The 22,227-nt window shown below is 53.0% G+C and overlaps 1 protein-coding gene across 1 annotated transcript in view; it reads left to right on the top strand.

Moving 5' to 3' along the window:
* Positions 1-18,754, top strand: part of YJU2 (YJU2 splicing factor homolog) — a 22,029-nt gene extending 3,275 nt beyond the window's left edge. Inside the window, exons 3-8 of the mRNA XM_007109298.2 lie at positions 950-1,094; positions 3,146-3,280; positions 10,591-10,772; positions 12,258-12,378; positions 15,627-15,771; positions 16,802-18,754. Of these exons, the coding sequence (XP_007109360.1) occupies positions 950-1,094; positions 3,146-3,280; positions 10,591-10,772; positions 12,258-12,378; positions 15,627-15,771; positions 16,802-16,914 (841 nt within the window). The 3' untranslated portion in view covers positions 16,915-18,754. The remainder of the gene's footprint in view (positions 1-949; positions 1,095-3,145; positions 3,281-10,590; positions 10,773-12,257; positions 12,379-15,626; positions 15,772-16,801) is intronic.
* The last annotated feature ends 3,473 nt before the right edge of the window (positions 18,755-22,227 follow it).

The following is a 22,227-nucleotide window of genomic DNA, read 5'->3' as shown; positions in this document are numbered from 1 at the left end:
AGATCCCACATGCCACAGAGCAACTAAGCCCGTGCACCACAACTACTGAGCCTGCGTGCCACAACTACTGAAGCCTGCGCACCTAGAGCCCGTGGTCCACAACAAGAGAAGCCACTGCAATGAGAAGCCCAAGCACCGCAATGAAGAGTAGGCCCCACTCGCCGCAGCTAGAGAAAGCCCGCGCGCAGCAATGAAGACCCAACGCAGCCAAAAATATAAATAAACAAACAAACAAACAAATAAATAAATAAAAAAGACTTGACCCCCTGGAGCCGTCTGGTGGGGAGTAGAGATAATACACAAGGGCTCAGGCATATTCACGAAAGGCGCATGTAGGACGCATTAGATGGTCACGAGAGAGAGAGGGACTGGACGGTGGCTGGGGAGGGAGGGGGCTTTGCTGGGTGGTCAGGCAAACGTCAGAAGAAATGCCAGCAGAACCGGGATCTGAGGGATGGAAGGTGTCACGGGCTATGGGAATTGCAAGGGCAAAGGCCCGGAGATGGGACCAAGCTGGGGTGTTTGTAGGAACAGCCAGGAGGCCAGGGAGCACAGGATCTGAGCAGGAGGGGCCGTGGGAGGGCAGGGTGCGGGAGCTCTGCCTTGCTCCTTGTGGCATCCCTCCTGGTGGAATCCACCCTTTGGAGGTCAGGATGCCCCATGAACTCCAGGCTTGCTTCCGGGAATGGGTGATAGGCGAGTCTCACCTAGTCTGGGTAGTCTGGGTGCTTCCCAAGAAGGCAACACTTCAGCTGAGATCCAGGCAGATATTAGTGAAAAGAGTATGCCGTCCAAGGGAATCAGTACACACAGTGGGGCAGTCTTCTTGGGGGGCGGGGGGTTTCCCATCCCTGGAGGTATGCAAGCAGCCATCTGCCAGAATGCTAAAGCGTCCTACCAGTAAGAACCAGGGTACCGAGATGGCTTGAGTCCCTGTCCTGCCCCACAGGTGTAAGACATGTGGAGAATATATCTACAAGGGCAAGAAGTTCAACGCCCGCAAAGAGACAGTGCAGAACGAGTCCTACCTGGGCCTGCCCATCTTCCGCTTCTACATCAAGTGCACGCGCTGCCTGGCAGAGATCACCTTCAAGGTAGGCGGCCAGCCAGGCTGGTCCTTCCTCCCCTGCGGGTCAGTGCTCCTGTCCTCTCCCTCCAAGGAAATCCCATTTCACCTTCTCCGCAGAAAACAGCAAAGGTTTGGGGAGAAGTTCGCAGCAGTGTTGTTTATAAAGGCAAAAAACCAGAAGCAACCTAGATGTACGGTGACAGGGGATTCAAGGGACAAACTACTGTACAGTGGAATATTGCACAGCCAGTAGCAGTCACGTTTTCACTTTGTTACTCTAAGGGTGGTATTAAAGATTTGGGGAAAGGATGAGGAGAAAGTGGTATTAAAGATTTGAGGAAAGGGTGAAGAGAACTTATAGTTTTCTCTTCACATACTTTTATACTGTTTGAGCATTTTTTTTGCTAAGGACTTTTTTCCTTTGCTTAAAAAACAAGATTTGGTTAAATTAAAGAAAAAGTACATTAAAAAATGATATATTTTAATTACTTTTTTAACAACAGCTTTCTGAGATACGATTTCTATGCCATACAATTCTCCCTTTTAAATTGTATAATTCAGTGGTTTATATTCCTAATGTACCAAGCTGTCTTCTCTAATTCCAGGATGTTCTCTTCACCCCAAAATTAAGCCCCAACCCTATCAGCAGTCACTCCCCATCCCTCTCCCCAGCCCCTGTCAACCACGAATCCACTTTCTGTGTCTGTGGATTGCCTGTTACGGACATTTCATTATTAGTGGAATCACTCTGTAGCCTTTTGTGTCTGGCATCTCTCACTGAGCATCATGTTTTCAAAGTCCATCAATGTTGTAGCATGTATCAGTGCTTTACTCCTTTTCAGGGCTGAATAGTATTCCACTGTATGGTTGGGCCACATTTTCTTTATCCATTTGCCAGCTGATGGACATATGGGTTGTCTCCAGAATATGTTTTTTTTTTACCTGAATTATGAAGTATGTATATATTTAGATATTAATGAATACATATGAATTTTTTTAAAGACTTGAGAAACTACGGCAAAATGTTATAAATCAGCCTTTATAGTGAAGAATTTCAAATAACTAGGATTGCATATATGTGTGTGTGTGTGTGTGTGTGTGTGTGTGTGTGTGTGTGTGTGTGTGTGTGTAGGGTTTTTTCCCGCATCATATGTGTGTGTGTGTGTGTGTGTGTGTGTGTGTGTGTGAGCATATGGTAAAAACAGAATTCCCACAGTACTGCAGGATTAACACTGGAAAATTGGTTTACTGCTCCCCTCTGCCCAGCCGGCCCCCATGCATAGAGACATTTATAACAGTTTCTTGTATGGCTTTCAAAAAATGTGCTCTGCATACACATGCACACACAGGGATCACTCTCTTCCTTGCTCTTTCTTTTTAAATAGTAAACTTCTTATTTTGGAATACTTTTACATTTACAGAGAAGTTGCAAAGATAGCACAGAGAGTTCCCATCTGCCTCTCACCAGCTTCCCCTCCTGTTAACGTCTTCCATTTCCACAGTGTATCCGCCACAATAAGAAACCAACATTGGATCATTACTGTTAGCCAAATTCCAGACATGACATGGATTTCAATCTTTCCACTAATGTCACCTTTCTGTTCCAGGGTCTCATCCAGGATACCATGTTATATTTTTGCTTCTCCGTTTTATAAACGCAAATAGGAGTATGCTCTATACATACTTGATATGTAATTCATAATTAAGGGAAGAAGGTCAAGTGCGTGCTCACGCGCGCGCACACACAAACACACCCATACCAGAAAGGATATGTGCAGAGGCCCAGAGACTTTTATTTGCAAACGTGGAAGGTGAAGGGCAGCAGGGAGGGAGTGGGCAGGTGGAGAAGGGTCTGCAGGTCTATGCTAGGGAGTTCAGCGATTCTGCAAAAGGGGACAGGAGCACTAGAAAGAAAGAGCTGTACTTACCAAAGCTGTAAGGCAAGAAAAAGAAAGAACTGGTATTAAGAGGAGTGAAACATGGAGAGAAGGTGTCCCAGGCTGCTGGCTGCTGTTCAGCAGAAGCTTTTGATGCTCAGAGGTGTAGGAGCTGATGTCTGCCCATCCTCCCTCCCAGACAGACCCCGAAAACACAGACTACACCATGGAGCATGGAGCCACGCGGAACTTCCAGGCTGAGAAGCTCCTGGAGGAGGAGGAGAAGAGGGTGCAGAAGGAACGGGAGGACGAGGAGCTGAACAACCCCATGAAGGTGAGTGCGTGCACGTGTGTGTGTGCGTGTGTGTGCGTGATGGGGTGGGGAGTGAGGTCAGCAGAACTCTAAGATGTCCCCAGAGCCCTGACTCCTGGTCACACACCTCATCTAGTCCCAAGACTGTGCATACAAAGATCCTATTCCTGTGACTAAGTTATGTTAGGTTAAACTATGGCACAGTCGCCCTTGTAAGAGGGAGATTATCCGGATGGTCCCCTTAATACGGGTCTAGAGTCAGAGACAAAGGACGTCAGAGACATGAAGGACTGACACTGGGGAAGTGGCCACATGGTAGGGAATAGCAAGCAGCCCCTAGGAACTGAGAACAGCCCCTAGTCCACAGCCAGTAAGAAGGCAGGGACCTCAGTCCCACAACCACAAGGAACTGAATTCTCCAGCAGCCTGAGTGAGCTCAGAAGAGGGCCCTGTGCCCTTGATCTCAGCCTAGCAAGACTGCCAGGGAACCCAGCTGTGTCGGCCCAGACCCCCAATGCACAGAAACCAGGAGACAATGAATTCGTGTTGTTTTAAGCCACTGGGCTGGTGGCAAATTGTGGCACAGCAAGAGAAAACTAACACAGGGAGTCAGGAAGTTGGACTTCAGAATGCCAGGTGCTTCCTGCAGCCAGCTGACCCGCAGTTTTCTAAGGAGGTTCCCATTAGGCTAGTTTGGATTAAGACTAGAAATAGAGAAGGAAACGTTCTCTTGACCATATCCTGGCTGTGTGACCTTGGCCAAGGCACTTGGCCTCTCTGTGTCTCAGCGTCCTCATCTGTAAAATGAGATGAGAATTGTGCCCCCCCATACACTTGTGGTGAGGGTTAAATGAGTTCATACACGTAAAACTCTTAGAACACAGCTTGGCACATAGTAATTCATAAATGTTGATACTCCTTTTGTTATCCCTTAAAGAAGTTATTTTCATCTTTAACTGGACATTTTTCTTCGTCTTTCTCATAAATAGTAGAAAGTCCATGTTCTCCTCTGTCTCCTCCCACCCCCATAATTCCCATCTCTTCCTGGACCCTCACACCTCTGCCTGCTATGTTTTCTTTTCACTGGTAGTAAGAGTGAGCACACGAGACAGGGTCCTGTATGTACATTCACTTCCTCCAGCAGTCCTGTCCGTTCCTGCCCCAGGGCCTTTGCACAAGCTGTTGTCTCTGCCTGGGACACTTTTCTTTCTGCTCTCACATGGCTGGCTCTTTTTTTTTCTTTTTTGTCTGAGTTGGGTCTTCGTTGTGGTGCGTGGGCTTCTCATTGTGGTGGCTTCTCGTTGCGGAGCACGGGCTCTAGGTGTGCGGGCTTTGGTAGTTGTGGCTCGCGGGCTCTAGACACAGGCTCAGTAGTTGTGGCGCACGGGCTTAGTTGCTCCATGGCATGTGGGATCTTCCCGGACCAGGGCTCGAACCCGTGTCCCCGCGTTGGCAGGCAGATTCTTAACCACTGCGCCACCAGGGAAGCCCTGGCTGGCTCTTTTTCACCCTTCAAGACTTGGCTTAGATCTCACCCCCTCAGAGAGGCTCTCCGGATCCCCCTCCTAACCCCCTCCATCCTTCCCTCCCCATCACAGTCCCCAAGCCTCGTCCTTCATACAGCCTTGGAATTACTGTACCTCACCACAATTTTTTACATCTTAGCACATCTGAAACGAAGTGGTAATCAAAGCCACCTTTGTTAGTGAAATTCAGCCCGTGTTTACGTATTCTTTCCTCTCTCCCCTTCCTTCATTCGTTTTCCCTCAGCAGTCACTTACTGGGCACCTGCTGTGCACCAGGGCCTTGGCTGGGTGCCAGGGATACTGTGGGCATCAAGACTTGCCCCCGCCCCCCCCCCCACCTAGAGCCCGTGGTCCACAACAAGAGAAGCCACTGCAATGAGAAGCCCAAGCACCGCAATGAAGAGTAGGCCCCACTCGCCGCAGCTAGAGAAAGCCCGCGCGCAGCAATGAAGACCCAACGCAGCCAAAAATATAAATAAATAAACAAACAAACAAACAAATAAATAAATAAAAAAGACTTGACCCCCTGGAGCCGTCTGGTGGGGAGTAGAGATAATACACAAGGGCTCAGGCATATTCACGAAAGGCGCATGTAGGACGCATTAGATGGTCACGAGAGAGAGAGGGACTGGACGGTGGCTGGGGAGGGAGGGGGCTTTGCTGGGTGGTCAGGCAAACGTCGGAAGAAATGCCAGCAGAACCGGGATCTGAGGGATGGAAGGTGTCACGGGCTATGGGAATTGCAAGGGCAAAGGCCCGGAGATGGGACCAAGCTGGGGTGTTTGTAGGAACAGCCAGGAGGCCAGGGAGCACAGGATCTGAGCAGGAGGGGCCGTGGGAGGGCAGGGTGCGGGAGCTCTGCCTTGCTCCTTGTGGCATCCCTCCTGGTGGAATCCACCCTTTGGAGGTCAGGATGCCCCATGAACTCCAGGCTTGCTTCCGGGAATGGGTGATAGGCGAGTCTCACCTAGTCTGGGTAGTCTGGGTGCTTCCCAAGAAGGCAACACTTCAGCCGAGATCCAGGCAGATATTAGTGAAAAGAGTATGCCGTCTAAGGGAATCAGTACACACAGTGGGGCAGTCTTCTTGGGGGGGGGGTTTCCCATCCCTGGAGGTATGCAAGCAGCCATCTGCCAGAATGCTAAAGCGTCCTACCAGTAAGAACCAGGGTACCGAGATGGCTTGAGTCCCTGTCCTGCCCCACAGGTGTAAGACATGTGGAGAATATATCTACAAGGGCAAGAAGTTCAACGCCCGCAAAGAGACAGTGCAGAACGAGTCCTACCTGGGCCTGCCCATCTTCCGCTTCTACATCAAGTGCACGCGCTGCCTGGCAGAGATCACCTTCAAGGTAGGCGGCCAGCCAGGCTGGTCCTTCCTCCCCTGCGGGTCAGTGCTCCTGTCCTCTCCCTCCAAGGAAATCCCATTTCACCTTCTCCGCAGAAAACAGCAAAGGTTTGGGGAGAAGTTCGCAGCAGTGTTGTTTATAAAGGCAAAAAACCAGAAGCAACCTAGATGTACGGTGACAGGGGATTCAAGGGACAAACTACTGTACAGTGGAATATTGCACAGCCAGTAGCAGTCACGTTTTCACTTTGTTACTCTAAGGGTGGTATTAAAGATTTGGGGAAAGGATGAGGAGAAAGTGGTATTAAAGATTTGAGGAAAGGGTGAAGAGAACTTATAGTTTTCTCTTCACATACTTTTATACTGTTTGAGCATTTTTTTTGCTAAGGACTTTTTTCCTTTGCTTAAAAAACAAGATTTGGTTAAATTAAAGAAAAAGTACATTAAAAAATGATATATTTTAATTACTTTTTTAACAACAGCTTTCTGAGATACGATTTCTATGCCATGCAATTCTCCCTTTTAAATTGTATAATTCAGTGGTTTATATTCCTAATGTACCAAGCTGTCTTCTCTAATTCCAGGATGTTCTCTTCACCCCAAAATTAAGCCCCAACCCTATCAGCAGTCACTCCCCATCCCTCTCCCCAGCCCCTGTCAACCACGAATCCACTTTCTGTGTCTGTGGATTGCCTGTTACGGACATTTCATTATTAGTGGAATCACTCTGTAGCCTTTTGTGTCTGGCATCTCTCACTGAGCATCATGTTTTCAAAGTCCATCAATGTTGTAGCATGTATCAGTGCTTTACTCCTTTTCAGGGCTGAATAGTATTCCACTGTATGGTTGGGCCACATTTTCTTTATCCATTTGCCAGCTGATGGACATATGGGTTGTCTCCAGAATATGTTTTTTTTTTTACCTGAATTATGAAGTATGTATATATTTAGATATTAATGAATACATATGAATTTTTTTAAAGACTTGAGAAACTACGGCAAAATGTTATAAATCAGCCTTTATAGTGAAGAATTTCAAATAACTAGGATTGCATATATGTGTGTGTGTGTGTGTGTGTGTGTGTGTGAGCATATGGTAAAAACAGAATTCCCACAGTACTGCAGGATTAACACTGGAAAATTGGTTTACTGCTCCCCTCTGCCCAGCCAGCCCCCATGCATAGAGACATTTATAACAGTTTCTTGTATGGCTTTCAAAAAATGTGCTCTGCATACACATGCACACACAGGGATCACTCTCTTCCTTGCTCTTTCTTTTTAAATAGTAAACTTCTTATTTTGGAATACTTTTACATTTACAGAGAAGTTGCAAAGATAGCACAGAGAGTTCCCATCTGCCTCTCACCAGCTTCCCCTCCTGTTAACGTCTTCCATTTCCACAGTGTATCCGCCACAATAAGAAACCAACATTGGATCATTACTGTTAGCCAAATTCCAGACATGACATGGATTTCAATCTTTCCACTAATGTCACCTTTCTGTTCCAGGGTCTCATCCAGGATACCATGTTATATTTTTGCTTCTCCGTTTTATAAACGCAAATAGGAGTACGCTCTATACATACTTGATATGTAATTCATAATTAAGGGAAGAAGGTCAAGTGCGTGCTCACGCGCGCGCACACACAAACACACCCATACCAGAAAGGATATGTGCAGAGGCCCAGAGACTTTTATTTGCAAACGTGGAAGGTGAAGGGCAGCAGGGAGGGAGTGGGCAGGTGGAGAAGGGTCTGCAGGTCTATGCTAGGGAGTTCAGCGATTCTGCAAAAGGGGACAGGAGCACTAGAAAGAAAGAGCTGTACTTACCAAAGCTGTAAGGCAAGAAAAAGAAAGAACTGGTATTAAGAGGAGTGAAACATGGAGAGAAGGTGTCCCAGGCTGCTGGCTGCTGTTCAGCAGAAGCTTTTGATGCTCAGAGGTGTAGGAGCTGATGTCTGCCCATCCTCCCTCCCAGACAGACCCCGAAAACACAGACTACACCATGGAGCATGGAGCCACGCGGAACTTCCAGGCTGAGAAGCTCCTGGAGGAGGAGGAGAAGAGGGTGCAGAAGGAACGGGAGGACGAGGAGCTGAACAACCCCATGAAGGTGAGTGCGTGCACGTGTGTGTGTGCGTGTGTGTGCGTGATGGTGTGGGGAGTGAGGTCAGCAGAACTCTAAGATGTCCCCAGAGCCCTGACTCCTGGTCACACACCTCATCTAGTCCCAAGACTGTGCATACAAAGATCCTATTCCTGTGACTAAGTTATGTTAGGTTAAACTATGGCACAGTCGCCCTTGTAAGAGGGAGATTATCCGGATGGTCCCCTTAATACGGGTCTAGAGTCAGAGACAAAGGACGTCAGAGACATGAAGGACTGACACTGGGGAAGTGGCCACATGGTAGGGAATAGCAAGCAGCCCCTAGGAACTGAGAACAGCCCCTAGTCCACAGCCAGTAAGAAGGCAGGGACCTCAGTCCCACAACCACAAGGAACTGAATTCTCCAGCAGCCTGAGTGAGCTCAGAAGAGGGCCCTGTGCCCTTGATCTCAGCCTAGCAAGACTGCCAGGGAACCCAGCTGTGTCGGCCCAGACCCCCAATGCACAGAAACCAGGAGACAATGAATTCGTGTTGTTTTAAGCCACTGGGCTGGTGGCAAATTGTGGCACAGCAAGAGAAAACTAACACAGGGAGTCAGGAAGTTGGACTTCAGAATGCCAGGTGCTTCCTGCAGCCAGCTGACCCGCAGTTTTCTAAGGAGGTTCCCATTAGGCTAGTTTGGATTAAGACTAGAAATAGAGAAGGAAACGTTCTCTTGACCATATCCTGGCTGTGTGACCTTGGCCAAGGCACTTGGCCTCTCTGTGTCTCAGCGTCCTCATCTGTAAAATGAGATGAGAATTGTGCCCCCCCATACACTTGTGGTGAGGGTTAAATGAGTTCATACACGTAAAACTCTTAGAACACAGCTTGGCACATAGTAATTCATAAATGTTGATACTCCTTTTGTTATCCCTTAAAGAAGTTATTTTCATCTTTAACTGGACATTTTTCTTCGTCTTTCTCATAAATAGTAGAAAGTCCATGTTCTCCTCTGTCTCCTCCCACCCCCATAATTCCCATCTCTTCCTGGACCCTCACACCTCTGCCTGCTATGTTTTCTTTTTTTTTTTTTTTTTTTTTCATCGGCAGGCGGACTCTCAACCACTGCGCCACCAGGGAAGCCCCAGCTATGTTTTCTGATCAAGCCATGTCAGATCTGATCCGATGTTTTCAGCAGCTGTGTGGAGCAGCAGGGAGGGAAACAGGCCTTAGAGGTAGTTTGCTGTATTCCTAGAGCTCCCTCAGTGCTGTCCACGTGCTGCTCTAGTTACTGCTACACTGGCCATCACGGGGTTATTACCCTGGTACTGGTTAGCTGTCCCTGTGTAACAAGTCGACTCAAAACTTTGCAACTTCCAGCATTTACTATCCCACAGTTTCTGAGGGTCAGGAATCCAGGAGCAGCTTTGCTAGATGGTTCTATGGGTCCCTCCCAAGGTCACAGTCAAGCTGTCTGCCGGGGCTGCCTCATCTGATGGCTCAACTGGGGCTGGAGGAGCCACTTCCAGGGTGGCCCCTTCACGTGGCCATTCCCTGGAGGCTTCACGTCCTGTCCACGTGGGCCTCTCCACAGCACTGCCTGAGCCTCCTCACCACATGCGGGCTTCTCCCCCTCCTCCAGCGAGAGTCCCAGAGAGAACAAGGAGGAGCCCTGGGCCTTTTATCACCTGTCTCGGAAGGGACACACTGTCATTGGTCCCGTTGTGTTCATCAGAAGCGAGTTACTACACCAGCCCGCCCTCACAGGGAGGGGAGTTAGGCTCCACTTCTGGGAGGGAAGAGCGTGAAAGAACTTGTGGACGTATTTTCAAACTACCACAACTGCCATTTCCCAGAGGGTTAGCTCAACAGGGTCACATAGCCAGGAAGCAGCCAAGGCAGGATTCATTCCCAGCCCTGCCTGGCTCCAAAGCCACCTCTCTGAGACCTGGCGGGGCCGACCTCACCCCTCTGAGCCTCAGTCTCTTTGTCTGTAAAGTGGGGGTTATTGCGAAGATTAAACGAGGTTATGTCTGGAATCATCTTAGCCTGGAGCCTGGCACACACCAGTTGCTCAGATCGTCTTTTTTTTAAAATCTTTATTACTTTTGCTTAGTGACGGAGCCAGGCTGGAAGTCCAGGCCGCCTGGCTCCACCGTTGACCAGCCGCGTGGTCTTGGGCAATCACTTCCCCTCCCCGAGCCTCAGTGTTCCGAGCCGTGAAATGGGTACAGCTGTGGGACCAGGTGCTGTGGATCGAGGCCCCAGGGTGGGGGGTCTCCCCTTGCCCGTGGTGACCCCAGAGGCCAGGCGGGCCGCGTGGAGGGGTGGGATCCCAGCTCACTCGGCCCTGCGTCTGCGCACCTGCCAGGTGCTGGAGAACAGAACCAAGGACTCCAAGCTGGAGATGGAGGTTCTGGAGAACCTGCAGGAGCTCAAGGACCTGAACCAGCGGCAGGCCCACGTGGACTTCGAGGCCATGCTGCAGCAGCACCGCCTCTCGGAGGAGGAGCGGGAGCAGCAGGAGCAGGAGGAGGAGGAGCGGGAGGCGGCGTGAGTCGGGGCGGGCGGGGCCCTTCCCTCTGCCCGGGACCCCCTTCCGGACCTTTCCACAGCTCCCTCGCGCGCCACCGTCTCAGGGAGGCCTCCCCCGCATCCCCTCCCCATCTCACTTTGCGTCTCATGCCGTCTGTGTCGGGGCCCCCAGGACCGCCCCCAGGTTTGATGAGTTAATTACAGTGAAAAGTTAGAGCAAAATCAGCAGAAGGAAAAGGCAGGTGGGGCAGAGTCCTCTCCCGGCGGAGTCCGTCAGGACGGGCTCCCTCCCCCCAGACGAGACGTGACAGCAGAGGGAGGGGCGGTCCCCGGGGAGGCCCACCAGACCCAGCCCGGGGCTCTCACTGGGGGCCGGTCGCGCAGGCACCTCGGCCCGGCACGGCCGAGACCCCAGACCCAGGCGGAGGGCAGGTGCCCGTGCGGACCCTGTGTCTGCACAGACAGTGTCGGGACAGGGGGCCCCCCCATCAGTGAGGGTGGCAGGAGCCCCCAGGTCCAGATCCAGATGCCCCCCAAGGGCTGGCCTGGTGAGCCGACCTTTCTGAGGATCTGGCCTCAGGCCTGCTGTGTGCATGCTTCTTCTGCCCGGCACCTCCCACTCTCTGGAACCTTGTTGCCGATTTGCCCCTTTCCTGATTTATTATCCATCTCCCCTCATCTAAAGTCTGAACAGGGACTTGGTTTGACCTCTGCATCCATGGCCTGGAACAGGGTCAGGCACATAGTAGCTGCTATCGGGTTGGCAGGTCAGTGATACCATAAATAACACTGAGAGGAGTCTGCATTTATCGAGCCCCTTCTGGGTGCCAGGCACTGTTCTGACTTTGGCTCTGTCGTTATGGTGGTCAAGAGAACTGAGGTTCAGGGAGCTCCCGGCACAGCCCTGACTGAAGCCCCCCAGCTGGGGTTCAAACCCAGACTGGTTCTGGCCTCCAGGCACTTAACCACCCCACTGGACTCAGTGAACAAAGACCTTTTTTTTTTTTTTTTTTTTTTTAATTTATTTATTTTGGACTGTGTTGGGTCGGGTTTTCGTTGCTGCGCGCGGGCTTTCTCTAGTTGCGGCCAGCAGGGGCTACTCTTCGTTGCGGTGCCCGGGCTTCTCACTGCAGCAGCTTCTCTTGTTCCGGAGCGCGGGCTTCAGTAGTTGCAGCACACGGGCTCAGCAGTTGTGGCTCGCGGGCTCCAGAGCACAGTCTCAGTAGTTGTGGCGCGTGGGCTTAGTTGCTCCGTAGCATGTGGGATCTTCCTGGACCAGGGCTTGAACCCGCATCCCCTGCATTGGCAGGTGGACTCCCAACCACTGCACCACCAGGGAAGCCCCTGGACAAAGAATTTTTTTTTAAGTTATTTGTGCATCCCCATCCCCCACTCAGTGAGATCAGGACAGGGCAGCCGGGCAGTGCACCTCAGTGGGGGGTGGGGTCCTGGCCATTGTCCCACAACAGAGCACGTTCCCAAGTCCCACATTCCTTCCCGCAGGGCCTTAGTGGAAGAATCTAGGAAACGAAGACTCCTGGAAGACTCCGATTCAGAGGAGGATGCTGCTCCCACCCAGCCCCAGCAGGCCCTCCTGCCCAACCCCACCGCCATCCTGGACGAGGTGAGTGGGGCCCGCCCGCATCTCCACATGCTCTCAGGTGAAGCAGGGACAGAGTAAGCCAGGGGTTGGCTTAACTTTGTCTTGAAAGGCCAGTCTGGGTCGTAAGTGGTCAACTCCACCATCATAGCACTAAACAGCCGTAGATAGTACGTGAATAAGTGGGCGTGGCCGGGTGCCAATAAAACTTTATTTACAAAAACAGGTGGCAGGCCTCCAGCACTGTAGTTTTCCACCCCTGCTTCAGCTGCAGAAACAAGGAGACTCCCCACACTTAGAGACATCAGGCAGACGTTTATTTCTCAGTCACTTCACAGTCCTGGGCTGGACTCCCAGGCAGCCCTGCTCCATGCAGTCATTCAGGGATCCAGGCTCCTCCCATCTCCTGGTTCTGCCCTGTCCTGGGACATGGATGCCAACTCCACGGTCACAGCTGGCTCAGAGCACCCTGGGGTTCCATCTGCAGGAAGGCGGAGCATGTGTGGAGGACCACCAGCCAGCGCCTGGAGGCCCAGGTTCAGATGCAGCCCGCCTCCATTCTCCTCGAGTCCCAATGGCTGGGCATAGTCACATGGCCGCATCCCTCTGCAAGGGAGGCTGGGAGCTGCCTCCTCTAGCTGCCCTTGCTGGCAGAAAGAAAGAAGAGGATTTGGGGAGGGAGCTAGTATTTTCCGCCATGGGTGTCTTATCCAAGGTGGTCAAGGCCACTCTGGTTTGTTAATCAAAGGAGGGGGTTAAAGTTGGAAATCATAAATAGCACAGACACCCCCAGAAACTTATTATTTTAATTCAAAACATGTTCCTGGTCTGTATTAAATACAAGTCCAGCCACGGGACAGGACCCAAGTGACAGCCATTTCAACTGCATGGAAGTTAACTTTTCTCTCGAGTAACAGTTGTGCGGGGCTGTGCAGAACAGAGAAGGTGGACCCTGGTGTCCGGGTCCTCATTGTCCTGCCGTCCCAAGGATGATGCCCTCATTGCAAGGCAGCTCAGTGCCATGTCTGCATCCTAGCCAGTGGAAAGAGGTGGGGACAGGGGAGGAGGACATTGAGCGTAACTATACCCTTGATTGAGTACATCCTTCTGCTCACACCCCATTGGTCAGAACTGAGCCACCTGACCACGTCCTGCTGCAAAGGGGGCTGGGAAGCGTAGTCTTTCACTGAGGCAGCCATGTTCCAGCTGAGAATGCTATAAGTGTCTGAAGAGAGCGGGTTTGGGGGTGGTGTACTCTCACTCTCACCCATTAACCTTTTGACCTAGAACCAAGGTGTTTTCCTTGAGGCTGTATCCCCTGATCAGAGTTCTCATGCTGTCTCTCTTGCATAAACCAGCCTCAGAATTCATGGTTTAAAGTTTCATCTTTTTTTCTTTCAAGTGGGACAAGAGATTGAAGGTACTTTCAAAGCAGTCTGGCCTTGTATGATTTCCCCCCAGTCTTTTTTTTTTTTAAATTAATTAATTAATTAATTTAGTTTTGGCTGTGTTGGATCTTCGCTGCTGCTGTGCGGGCTTTCTCTAGTTGCAGCGAGCGGGGGCTACTCTTTGTCGTGGTGCGCGGGCTTCTCATTGCGGTGGCTTCTCTTGTTGTGGAGTACAGGCTCTAGGTGCGTGGGCTTCAGTAGTTGCAGCATGCAGGCTCAGTAGTTGTGGTTCACAGGCTCAGTAGTTGCAGCACACGGGCTCAGTAGTTGTGGCTCGCAGGCTCTAGAGCACGGGCTCAGTCGTTGTGGTGCACGGGCTTAGCTGCTCTGCGGCATGTGGGATCTTCCCGGACCAGGGCTCGAACCCATGTGCCCTGCATTGGCAGGCGGATTCTTAACCACTGCGCCACCAGGGAAGCCCACTGGCCAGTCTCTTACAGTTACCTTGCTCGTAGCTAACTTGATGGTGGACTTCTTCTTGTGTTTTGCTTTACACAAACTTCACCATAACTTTTACGGAAACATCTCTCTTTCACCCCTCTGTTCCCTGGGTTTAGTTTAATGGGGACCTGTGATGGCGTTTGACGAAAGGTGAAGGATAGCAGCTAGCTCCGCCAGTCAGTTCAGTGGTGCCAGATAAGCAAGCTTCGGCTAGGACTGCCAGTCTCTCGCTGTGCCCCCAGCGGACGGCCTCTGTCTCGGTTACCACACACGGGGGATGCAGCGAGGCCGCTGTGTCCTCCCCCTGCCCCATTCCCCGCCCCAGCTGTGCCAGCCCCCTCGGATGGGCCAGGCTCAGTCCTGTCTCCCATCTCTGCTTGCTGACCTCGGCACTGCTGGCCCCCGATCAGCAGTAGCTGTCCCCCCCACTCTGTCACCCCACCCTGACTTCTTTCTTTCACATCACTGATCAGGACCGTGGTGTCGAGGGACTTCCCCGGCGGTCCAGTGGTTAAGACTTCCTATTCCCACTGCAGGGGGCACAGGTTTGATCCCTGGTCAGGGAACTGAGATCCCTCATGCCGTGCAGCCAAAAAAAAGAAAAAGACAGTGGTGTCCTGAGCATCTACTTGCTCATCCACCCTCTTCCTCCCCAGATGGTGAGCTCTGTGTGGGCAGCCCCCTGCTGTCATGCTCCCCCTGTACCTTCAGCTCCCAGCTCCGACAGGGCCTCCTGCATCTAGTGGTTTCCAGTTCCTCTATTTAAACATCAGACAGATAAAAGGGGTCCCTTCTGGTGTGACTGAAGAGGTGGAGGTGGGGCTGAGCTCCTCTCTGCCTCCCGCTAACTGGTCCCCAAAGTGGGTGCCCCCATCTTCTGTCATTCCCTCAAACATGTTGATTGAGCACCTCCTACAGACCCAGCAGTGAACAAGGCAGGACCCCGCAGCTTGGTTGCGGAGGCAGTTAATAAAGCAGTGGAGGCCACTGCGGGCACAGACGTGCAGCATGCACTTGAGCTTGGAATGTGAGGAAAGGCTTCCCAGGGGAGCAGATACTTGAGATGGGTATTGGAGGATGAGTAGGAGTTCACCAAGTGAACTAGAAGGAAAGGGGGCATTCCAGGTGGAGGGAATGGCACGGGTAAAGGCGTGGAGGTGAGCGGTCACGGTGTGATTTAGGAGGTGTAAGCGCAGGGTTGGGGGGGCCACGGAGGAGTTTCGAGCAGGAGAAAGAGAGTTGGTCAGCACGGCAGGGGGAGTGGGAATAGTAAAGATCCTGGCTCAGCTGGGGACTGGGAACCGGGCTGCCAGACAAGGAGCAGGATCTGGGACAGACCACCCAGTCATGCCTGCCCTCTGCTACCCCCGCCACAAACTGCAGGCCCCAAAAGCCAAGAGGAAGGTGGAGAGCTGGGAGCGCAGTGTGGGCACCTTTGGCAGCAGTCCCCAGCTGTCTGGCCTGGTTGTGGTGAAGAAAACAGACCTGGGCCGCAGCATCCAGCGAGGAGGAGTCCTGCCCGCCGCAGGTAGGTTCCTGCAGTCCCTTAGCTTCGTGCAGTGCCAAGGGCGGCCACCAGGTGGCAACAGCACCCCCGGGTGCTGTTCCTGTGCGGGGTGAGGTGTGCCCCCAACCAGGGGTAAGGGAAGAAGGGCTGCAGTTCCCTTTTTTCTTGTAGTTACAAAAGGAGCAAGTGCTCGCTTTTAAAACCCAAGTCGGAAAGAGGCGTGTAGGACAAATTGTCTGATCCCACGGCCACCCATATCCCAGTCTTCCATTGTACATAGACACCGGCCCCAGCCTCCAGGTTGGTTCCTGGACGTCCGCACCTCGGTTGTTGTGTCTCCGATGCTGTGTGCGTGGTTCCTCGGACCCTCAGGAGGTGGAGAATTAGGCTGAGGTCGGCCCGACGAGGTGGGAAGAGCAGGCTTCCAGGGCAGGCAGCCTGGGTGCAGATCCCTCCGTCTCCGCGTGCTCGCTCTGCGGCCGTGGTCGAGGGCCCTCAACCCAGGTCCTCAGCTTCCTGTCCTGGAAGATGCTCATGACAACAGCACCAACCTCTAGGGCCTCGTAGGGTTTGGGGGCTGATTCCATGAGCTGCTCCATGTCAGGCGCCTGCAGTAGATCCTGGCACCCAGCGAGCCTTGCGGATACACGAGCCATTGTTATCAGAACGGTTATTACCCCATTTATCAGATGAGGAGACTGAGGCCCTGAGAGGTGAAGCTGTTTGCCCAAAGCCACACAGGGTGTGTGGTGGAGCCAGGGTGTGCCCGTCTTTGTCACTTGGGACTTGGAGCGTTTCCGTTTTCTGTGTTGCACCCCCGGCACGGGTACCTCTGCCCACTTAGCTTTCAGAAGCGGAGCTGCTGGGTCAAGGGGTGTACGGGTTTAAACCGTGATGGGTCTGCCAGGCACTTTCCACAAAGGCTGCAAACAAGCAAGAATGGCCGAGCCTGCTCTCCCGGCCTCACCCAGGCCCAGCCCGCCTGGCACTGTCCCGAGGTGGGCTGCCGGGACGAGGAGGCACGGTGGGCTAGCTCTCGCCTCTCCCCCAGGTGCAATGAAGAATGGGCAGGTGGCTGGCCCTGCGCCCCAGACGTCTGGCACCTCCTCCCTGAGCCAGCTGGGTGTGTATTCGGACAGTGAGGACAGCAGCGGCAGCAACTGAGCCCTGCCCCCAGGCCCTTCCCCAGGTCAAGATCACGCAGCCAGCTCCAGCCCGTGGTCGGGGCAGGAGGCCCTGGGACCAACCAGAGTCACCACCGGACAAGCACAAATGACCTCCAAGGCCGGCAGGGTCAGCAAGGGCTTCAGCTGAGGGACTCAGTTTCTCTCCCGTCCCCCACCTTCCCCCTCCGGAGCTCGGATGGCGACCTCCCCGGAGCAGCTTCTGGCAGGCCTTCGAGGTCGTCGCGGCTGACATCCTGAGATGCTTTGGGCACGTGGGTGAGCCCACCCACCGGTGGTTGGCTCCATCCCTGCCCGCCACAGAACCATCTGGAACCCGTGAAAGGAACCTGCTGATCTGGCCTGGGGGTGCCTTCTCTCTGCCAGCATCTGAGGAGGGGGCTGCAGAAGCACGCGACCCAGCCAGTCCTGGACTCTTGACTCCCAGAAACTGCGAGAGAATAAATGTTCATTGTTCCATACACTCAGTTTGGGGATAATTTGTGAAACGGCAGTGGAAAGCTGATAACGGCCATGCAACCAGCGAGTCTGATTCCAAAGCTCATGTTCTTTCAAGGCTGCCAGATTCCAGCTCGTGTGATCCCCTCCTGCTGCAGTATTGTCTAGTTGAAGGTCCTGTGCCCCTGCCAGACTGCTTCACAACTTGATCAGCCCCCATCTCTGGTCTCCCGCCCCTCCCAGGGTCACAGATGTTAGCCCTCCTCTCCCACACAGAGACTGTCATCTGGCATTTGATGATGAGGCTTTGTGTTTTTCACTGTCAGAATTTAGGGGATGAAACGCCCCCAGTTTGGGGATTCGCTTTCCTACCGTGATTTCCTTGCTTAGGGACAGCACAACGAGGTGAACCGGGGTCCAGCCAGGGCTTCTGATGAGGGCTTGGGGGTCTTATATTACAGCTCCCTGGCTGCGAAGACAGGACCTGAGTGGGTCTGATTCCAAAGCCCTGACAGGGACTCCCCTGGTGGTCCGGTGGTTAAGACTCCGCGCTTCCACCGCAAGGGGCGCGTGTTCAACTCTTGTTCGGGAAACTAAGATCCCACTTGCCTCTCGGCGTAGCCAAAAAAAAAAAAGCCCTGACGGTGGGGGCTGAAGCCAGCCCACACTGGCAGCTAGTGACAACTGATGCCTCGTGCATCTCTTCCCAGTTTTGCACCCAGCAGCATCATATTTATGGCTTAAAATTGGCCACCACGGAGTGTTTACACCATGGAAATTGGCAGATGCTGCAAACCAGTTCCCCATGCCAGAGCCAGTTGTGAAGCCCGTACCAGCGCACCACTGCCCGTTTTTCCCCCAACTCAGCATCCTGCAGACAGTGCCCTGGAGGTGGGCCATTCAGAGACTCCGGGTTAAAATGTCATCCAGGGAATTCCCCAGCGGTCCAGTGGTTAGGACTCGGCGCTTTCCCTGCTGAGGGCGCGTTCAATCCCTGGTGGGGGGACTAAGATCCCGAAAGCTGCTCGGCACAGCCTAAGAATAAAAAATAAAAAGTAAAGGAGTCACCCAGCTTAAGTAGTTGTGAAAAGAAATTGGGGGACTGGGGGCTCTCTGCTTCATTTCGATTCATTCTTTCAGACTGTTTCCTGAACTGCCATTGCTCTTAATCCACCACGGTTTTTGCCATGTACGTGCACCATCCGTTGCTATTATTTACTTAACATTATTGTTAACCTGACTCCGTTCTATAACGTTATTGTTAACCTGACTCCATTCTAAAACATGGGTTACCAAACTGTGATCCACAGGCCAAATATGGCCTGTGGCCTATTTTTGTAGATAAATTTTATTGGCACACCTACACACCCATTTGTGTGCATATCACCCATGGCTGCCTTTGCTCTCCGGTGGCAGAGGTGAGTGATTAAAACAGCGATTCTATGACCTGCAAAGCCAAAATATTTACTCATATAATAAGATGTAAACAAATGATACTAGAGGTGGCGCTAATGTTGCAATTAAAGCAGGGTAGGGTAGTTCTGATGAGAGTACCTTAGGAGGTGTGCATACTGCTTGTGGCTCCCTGTATTAGTTACCTAGTGCTGTGTAACAAGTGATCCCCAAATCTAGCAGCTTAAAACAACAGGAATCTGGATGTGGTTTCACCGGGTTCTCAGCTTCAGGGTCTGTTACAGCTGCAATTGAGATGTTGGCTGTGGCTGGGGTCTCACTGGAAGGCGCGACTGGGGTAGGATCCGCTTCAAGCTCACCCACGTGGTTGTTGGCAGAATTCACTTACGGACCCTTAGCCAGAGGCCACACTCAGTTCCTTGCCTGCACGGACTGGCTTCACGAGGAGAGCCTGCTAGAAGTGACGGCCCATCACGGTTGCCGTGTTCCATGGTTAGAAGCAAGCCACAAATCCCTCCCACGTTCCAGGGGAGGGGCTCACATGGGTGTGACAACCAGGAGGTTGGGGTCATGGGGGCCACGTGAGGGTCTACCTGCAGACCACCCTGCACAGTGAGCTTTGCAAGGGTCTGTGTGTTGATGAGTGTGTCCCCAGCACCTAAGACCAGCCAGGCACTTAGTAGGTGCTCAATTAATGTATGTAGACTGAGTGGGTATCTCCCCATTCACGGATGAGGAAATTGAGGCCCAGGGAGCCCCACGCTTCTGCCCACTCTCTGCCACCCTCCCCTTTCCTCCACACTGCACTGGAATTGTTTCTTTAATTCTTATTTTCCCTGCAGGCTTTTACGCTTGGTTCTCCCACCCGTGTCCTGGGAACAGTTTGGCTCCTGGCCCCCAAGTTTCTTGCAGGGGTTCCCAGGGCCGAGCAGGCAGAGGGACAGCGCAGCAACACTTCGGGCAGGGGGTCTGTTGTGTTTGCTGACCCTCCAGGGCCTCGGCCTGCACGCCCCCTCGCTCCCTGCCCTGAGCCCGCCACCCCGAGATCCACACCCCCTTTTTGCTCTCTGGAGCCTGCCCTTCCCCGCTCGCTGCTGACAGTCCCCGTTCCCCACGAGTTCCATGTCTGTCATCTGGTCCTTGGGAGCTGTCAAGCCTCATCCAGAATCTCCTCCATCAACTCCCCTGGGGGCTGCCTGGCTGCCGGAGCACATCAGAGGGACTGGGGGGGTGGTCTCCCCTATGCCGGAGCCCCCTCCCTCCTGAGCCTGGGCTTCACAAAGGAGACAAGGGGCCGCTCCTGCTTCCCAAGCTCTCACTGAGGGCCAAGCACTGCCCCAAGCTCCCTCCATGCCAGGGCTCTGCCACCCATGCCCTCGGGCACATGCTCCCTTACCCACTGCCCCATTTTACAGATGGCAGGAGGCTCCTTGGCCAAGGGCTCAGAGTGCGTGAGGGGGTGGACCTGGCTTTGAAAGTGCGAGGCTCCAAGGCTACACCTTCGATCACCACGCCCTATAGACTGGGAGCTCCCAGGGAATGGTCTGTGCTTCCCCCATCAGGTTGGGGCCCTGGAAGGGCCAGTGTTAGACTGGGAGCCCTTGAAAGCAAGCACATATTTCCTGTGTCAGACTGGTACTTCGAAGGTCAGTCTCATGCCTCCTCCATCAGACTGGAAGCTCCTTAGGTCAGAGCCGTGCCTCTCCCTTCAGACTGGGAGCCTATTAACGCTTGCACACCTCTCCTCCGTCAGACTGGGGGCTTCTGAGGGCAGGACCATGTCTCTCCCATCAGAGTGTGAGCTGAAGGCAGGGCTGTGTCCAGGAGCTTCTGAGAGCAGAGGTCGTCTCTCCCATCAGACTAGGAGCTCCTAAATCAGGGCCATGTCTCCATCAGATCAGGAGGTTATAGGCCCCACCATGGGTCATCCCCACTTGGTCCCCTCCTGTCCTGGTGCCTTGGCTCCCATCCCCCCTGCAGACATGGGGATCCGTGAGACGAGAGCAGGCACAGCCCCCAGCCAGGGACCTCCTCTGTCTTCTTCCTGAGGTCCCATTCACCCTAAGCATATATTGAGCACTTACTGTATGCCATACAAGAAAATACTATTCAGGGGCTTCCCTGGTGGTGCAGTGGTTAAGAATCCGCCTGCCAATGCAGGGGACACGGGTTTGAGCCCTGGTCTGGGAAGATCCCCAATGCAGGGGACACGGGTTTGAGCCCTGGTCCGGGAAGATCCCACATGCCGCGGAGCAACTAAGCCCGTGAGCCACAACTACTGAGCCTGCGCTCTAGAGCCTTCGAGCCACAACTACTGAAGCCCATGAGCCTAGAGCCTGTGCTGCACAACAAGAGAAGCCACCACAGTGAGAAGTCCACGCACCTCAACAAAGAGTAGCCCCCGCTCGCCGCAACTAGAGAGAGCCCCGTGCGCAGCAACGAAGACACAATGCAGCCAAAAATAAATAAGTAAAAAATAAATACATTTATTTTTAAAAAAAATTTTTTCTAAGGCACCCAAAAGAGTGCCAGGCAGTAAGCGCTCAACAGAGGTTAGCTGTTGTTCCATTTCATAGACAGGAAGACAGGCCAGGTCACTTACTCAAGGTCAGGTGGCCTGGGATTCCAGAAACCCAGTGCTACCCGGGAGGAGACCTTGATGGAGGAGACCCTGATAAACCGTCTTTCAGACCCTGAATGCTGGGGGAACAGAGGTCCCCTCAGCCCAGGACCCCCAGACCACTCATCTCCTCGCCTTTGTCCATGCAGTGCCCGCCTCCTGGCTTTGCTCTCTTGCTCTCTCCTCCCCCAATCAGAAAGGCAAAACCCAAGAGGTTACGTGGCTCTTCAAGGTCATACCACTGCAGGGCCGCCGGACCTCCAGCCTGGCTCTAACCCTCGTCCACCATCTCCCGCCCCTCCTCAAGCCCCCTCCCTGCTCCTGCAGTGGGAGTGGGGGCAGCCCCAGGAGAAGCCAGCTCAAAAGCGCAGGAAAGTCAAACGCCGTTTGATTCTGCCTCCAGGGCCTCTAATTGCTATTCCTGACACACACCGGAATTAGAAGGCCCCTTTCAAATATTTATACCTTAGACGTCGCCTATTTATCTGCCAGGGAGAGGACTCGGATTTGATGAGATCTGTCAACAGCTCATCCCCGAGCCGGGTATTGCCTTGCGGCTGACAGAAAACAGGACAATTACCTGCCATGCTCCCGGGGCAGTCCTCAGGGATGCTGCCTTGTCGCTGATCAGACAGGGCGGGGCGGGGTGGGCGTCTGTGTGAGTGCTCTTCCGGAGGGAGGACCGAGTTCAACAGGTTCGTGTGGAGGCCAACTCAGCCAAAGCAGGAAAGAGGAGGGGAGGACATACGGACGCCCCTGCTGCCGTGAGGGGCCCTGCCTCATTGGCTCTGGACCTCAGTTTCCCCATCTGGAAAATGGAGC

Source organism: Physeter macrocephalus, chromosome 2 (assembly GCF_002837175.3).
Source record: "Physeter macrocephalus isolate SW-GA chromosome 2, ASM283717v5, whole genome shotgun sequence".
In the NCBI taxonomy this organism is placed as follows: Eukaryota; Metazoa; Chordata; class Mammalia; order Artiodactyla; family Physeteridae; genus Physeter; species Physeter macrocephalus.
The sequence above is the reverse complement of the archived record's forward strand: the minus strand, read 5'-3'. Positions and strand labels throughout refer to the sequence as shown.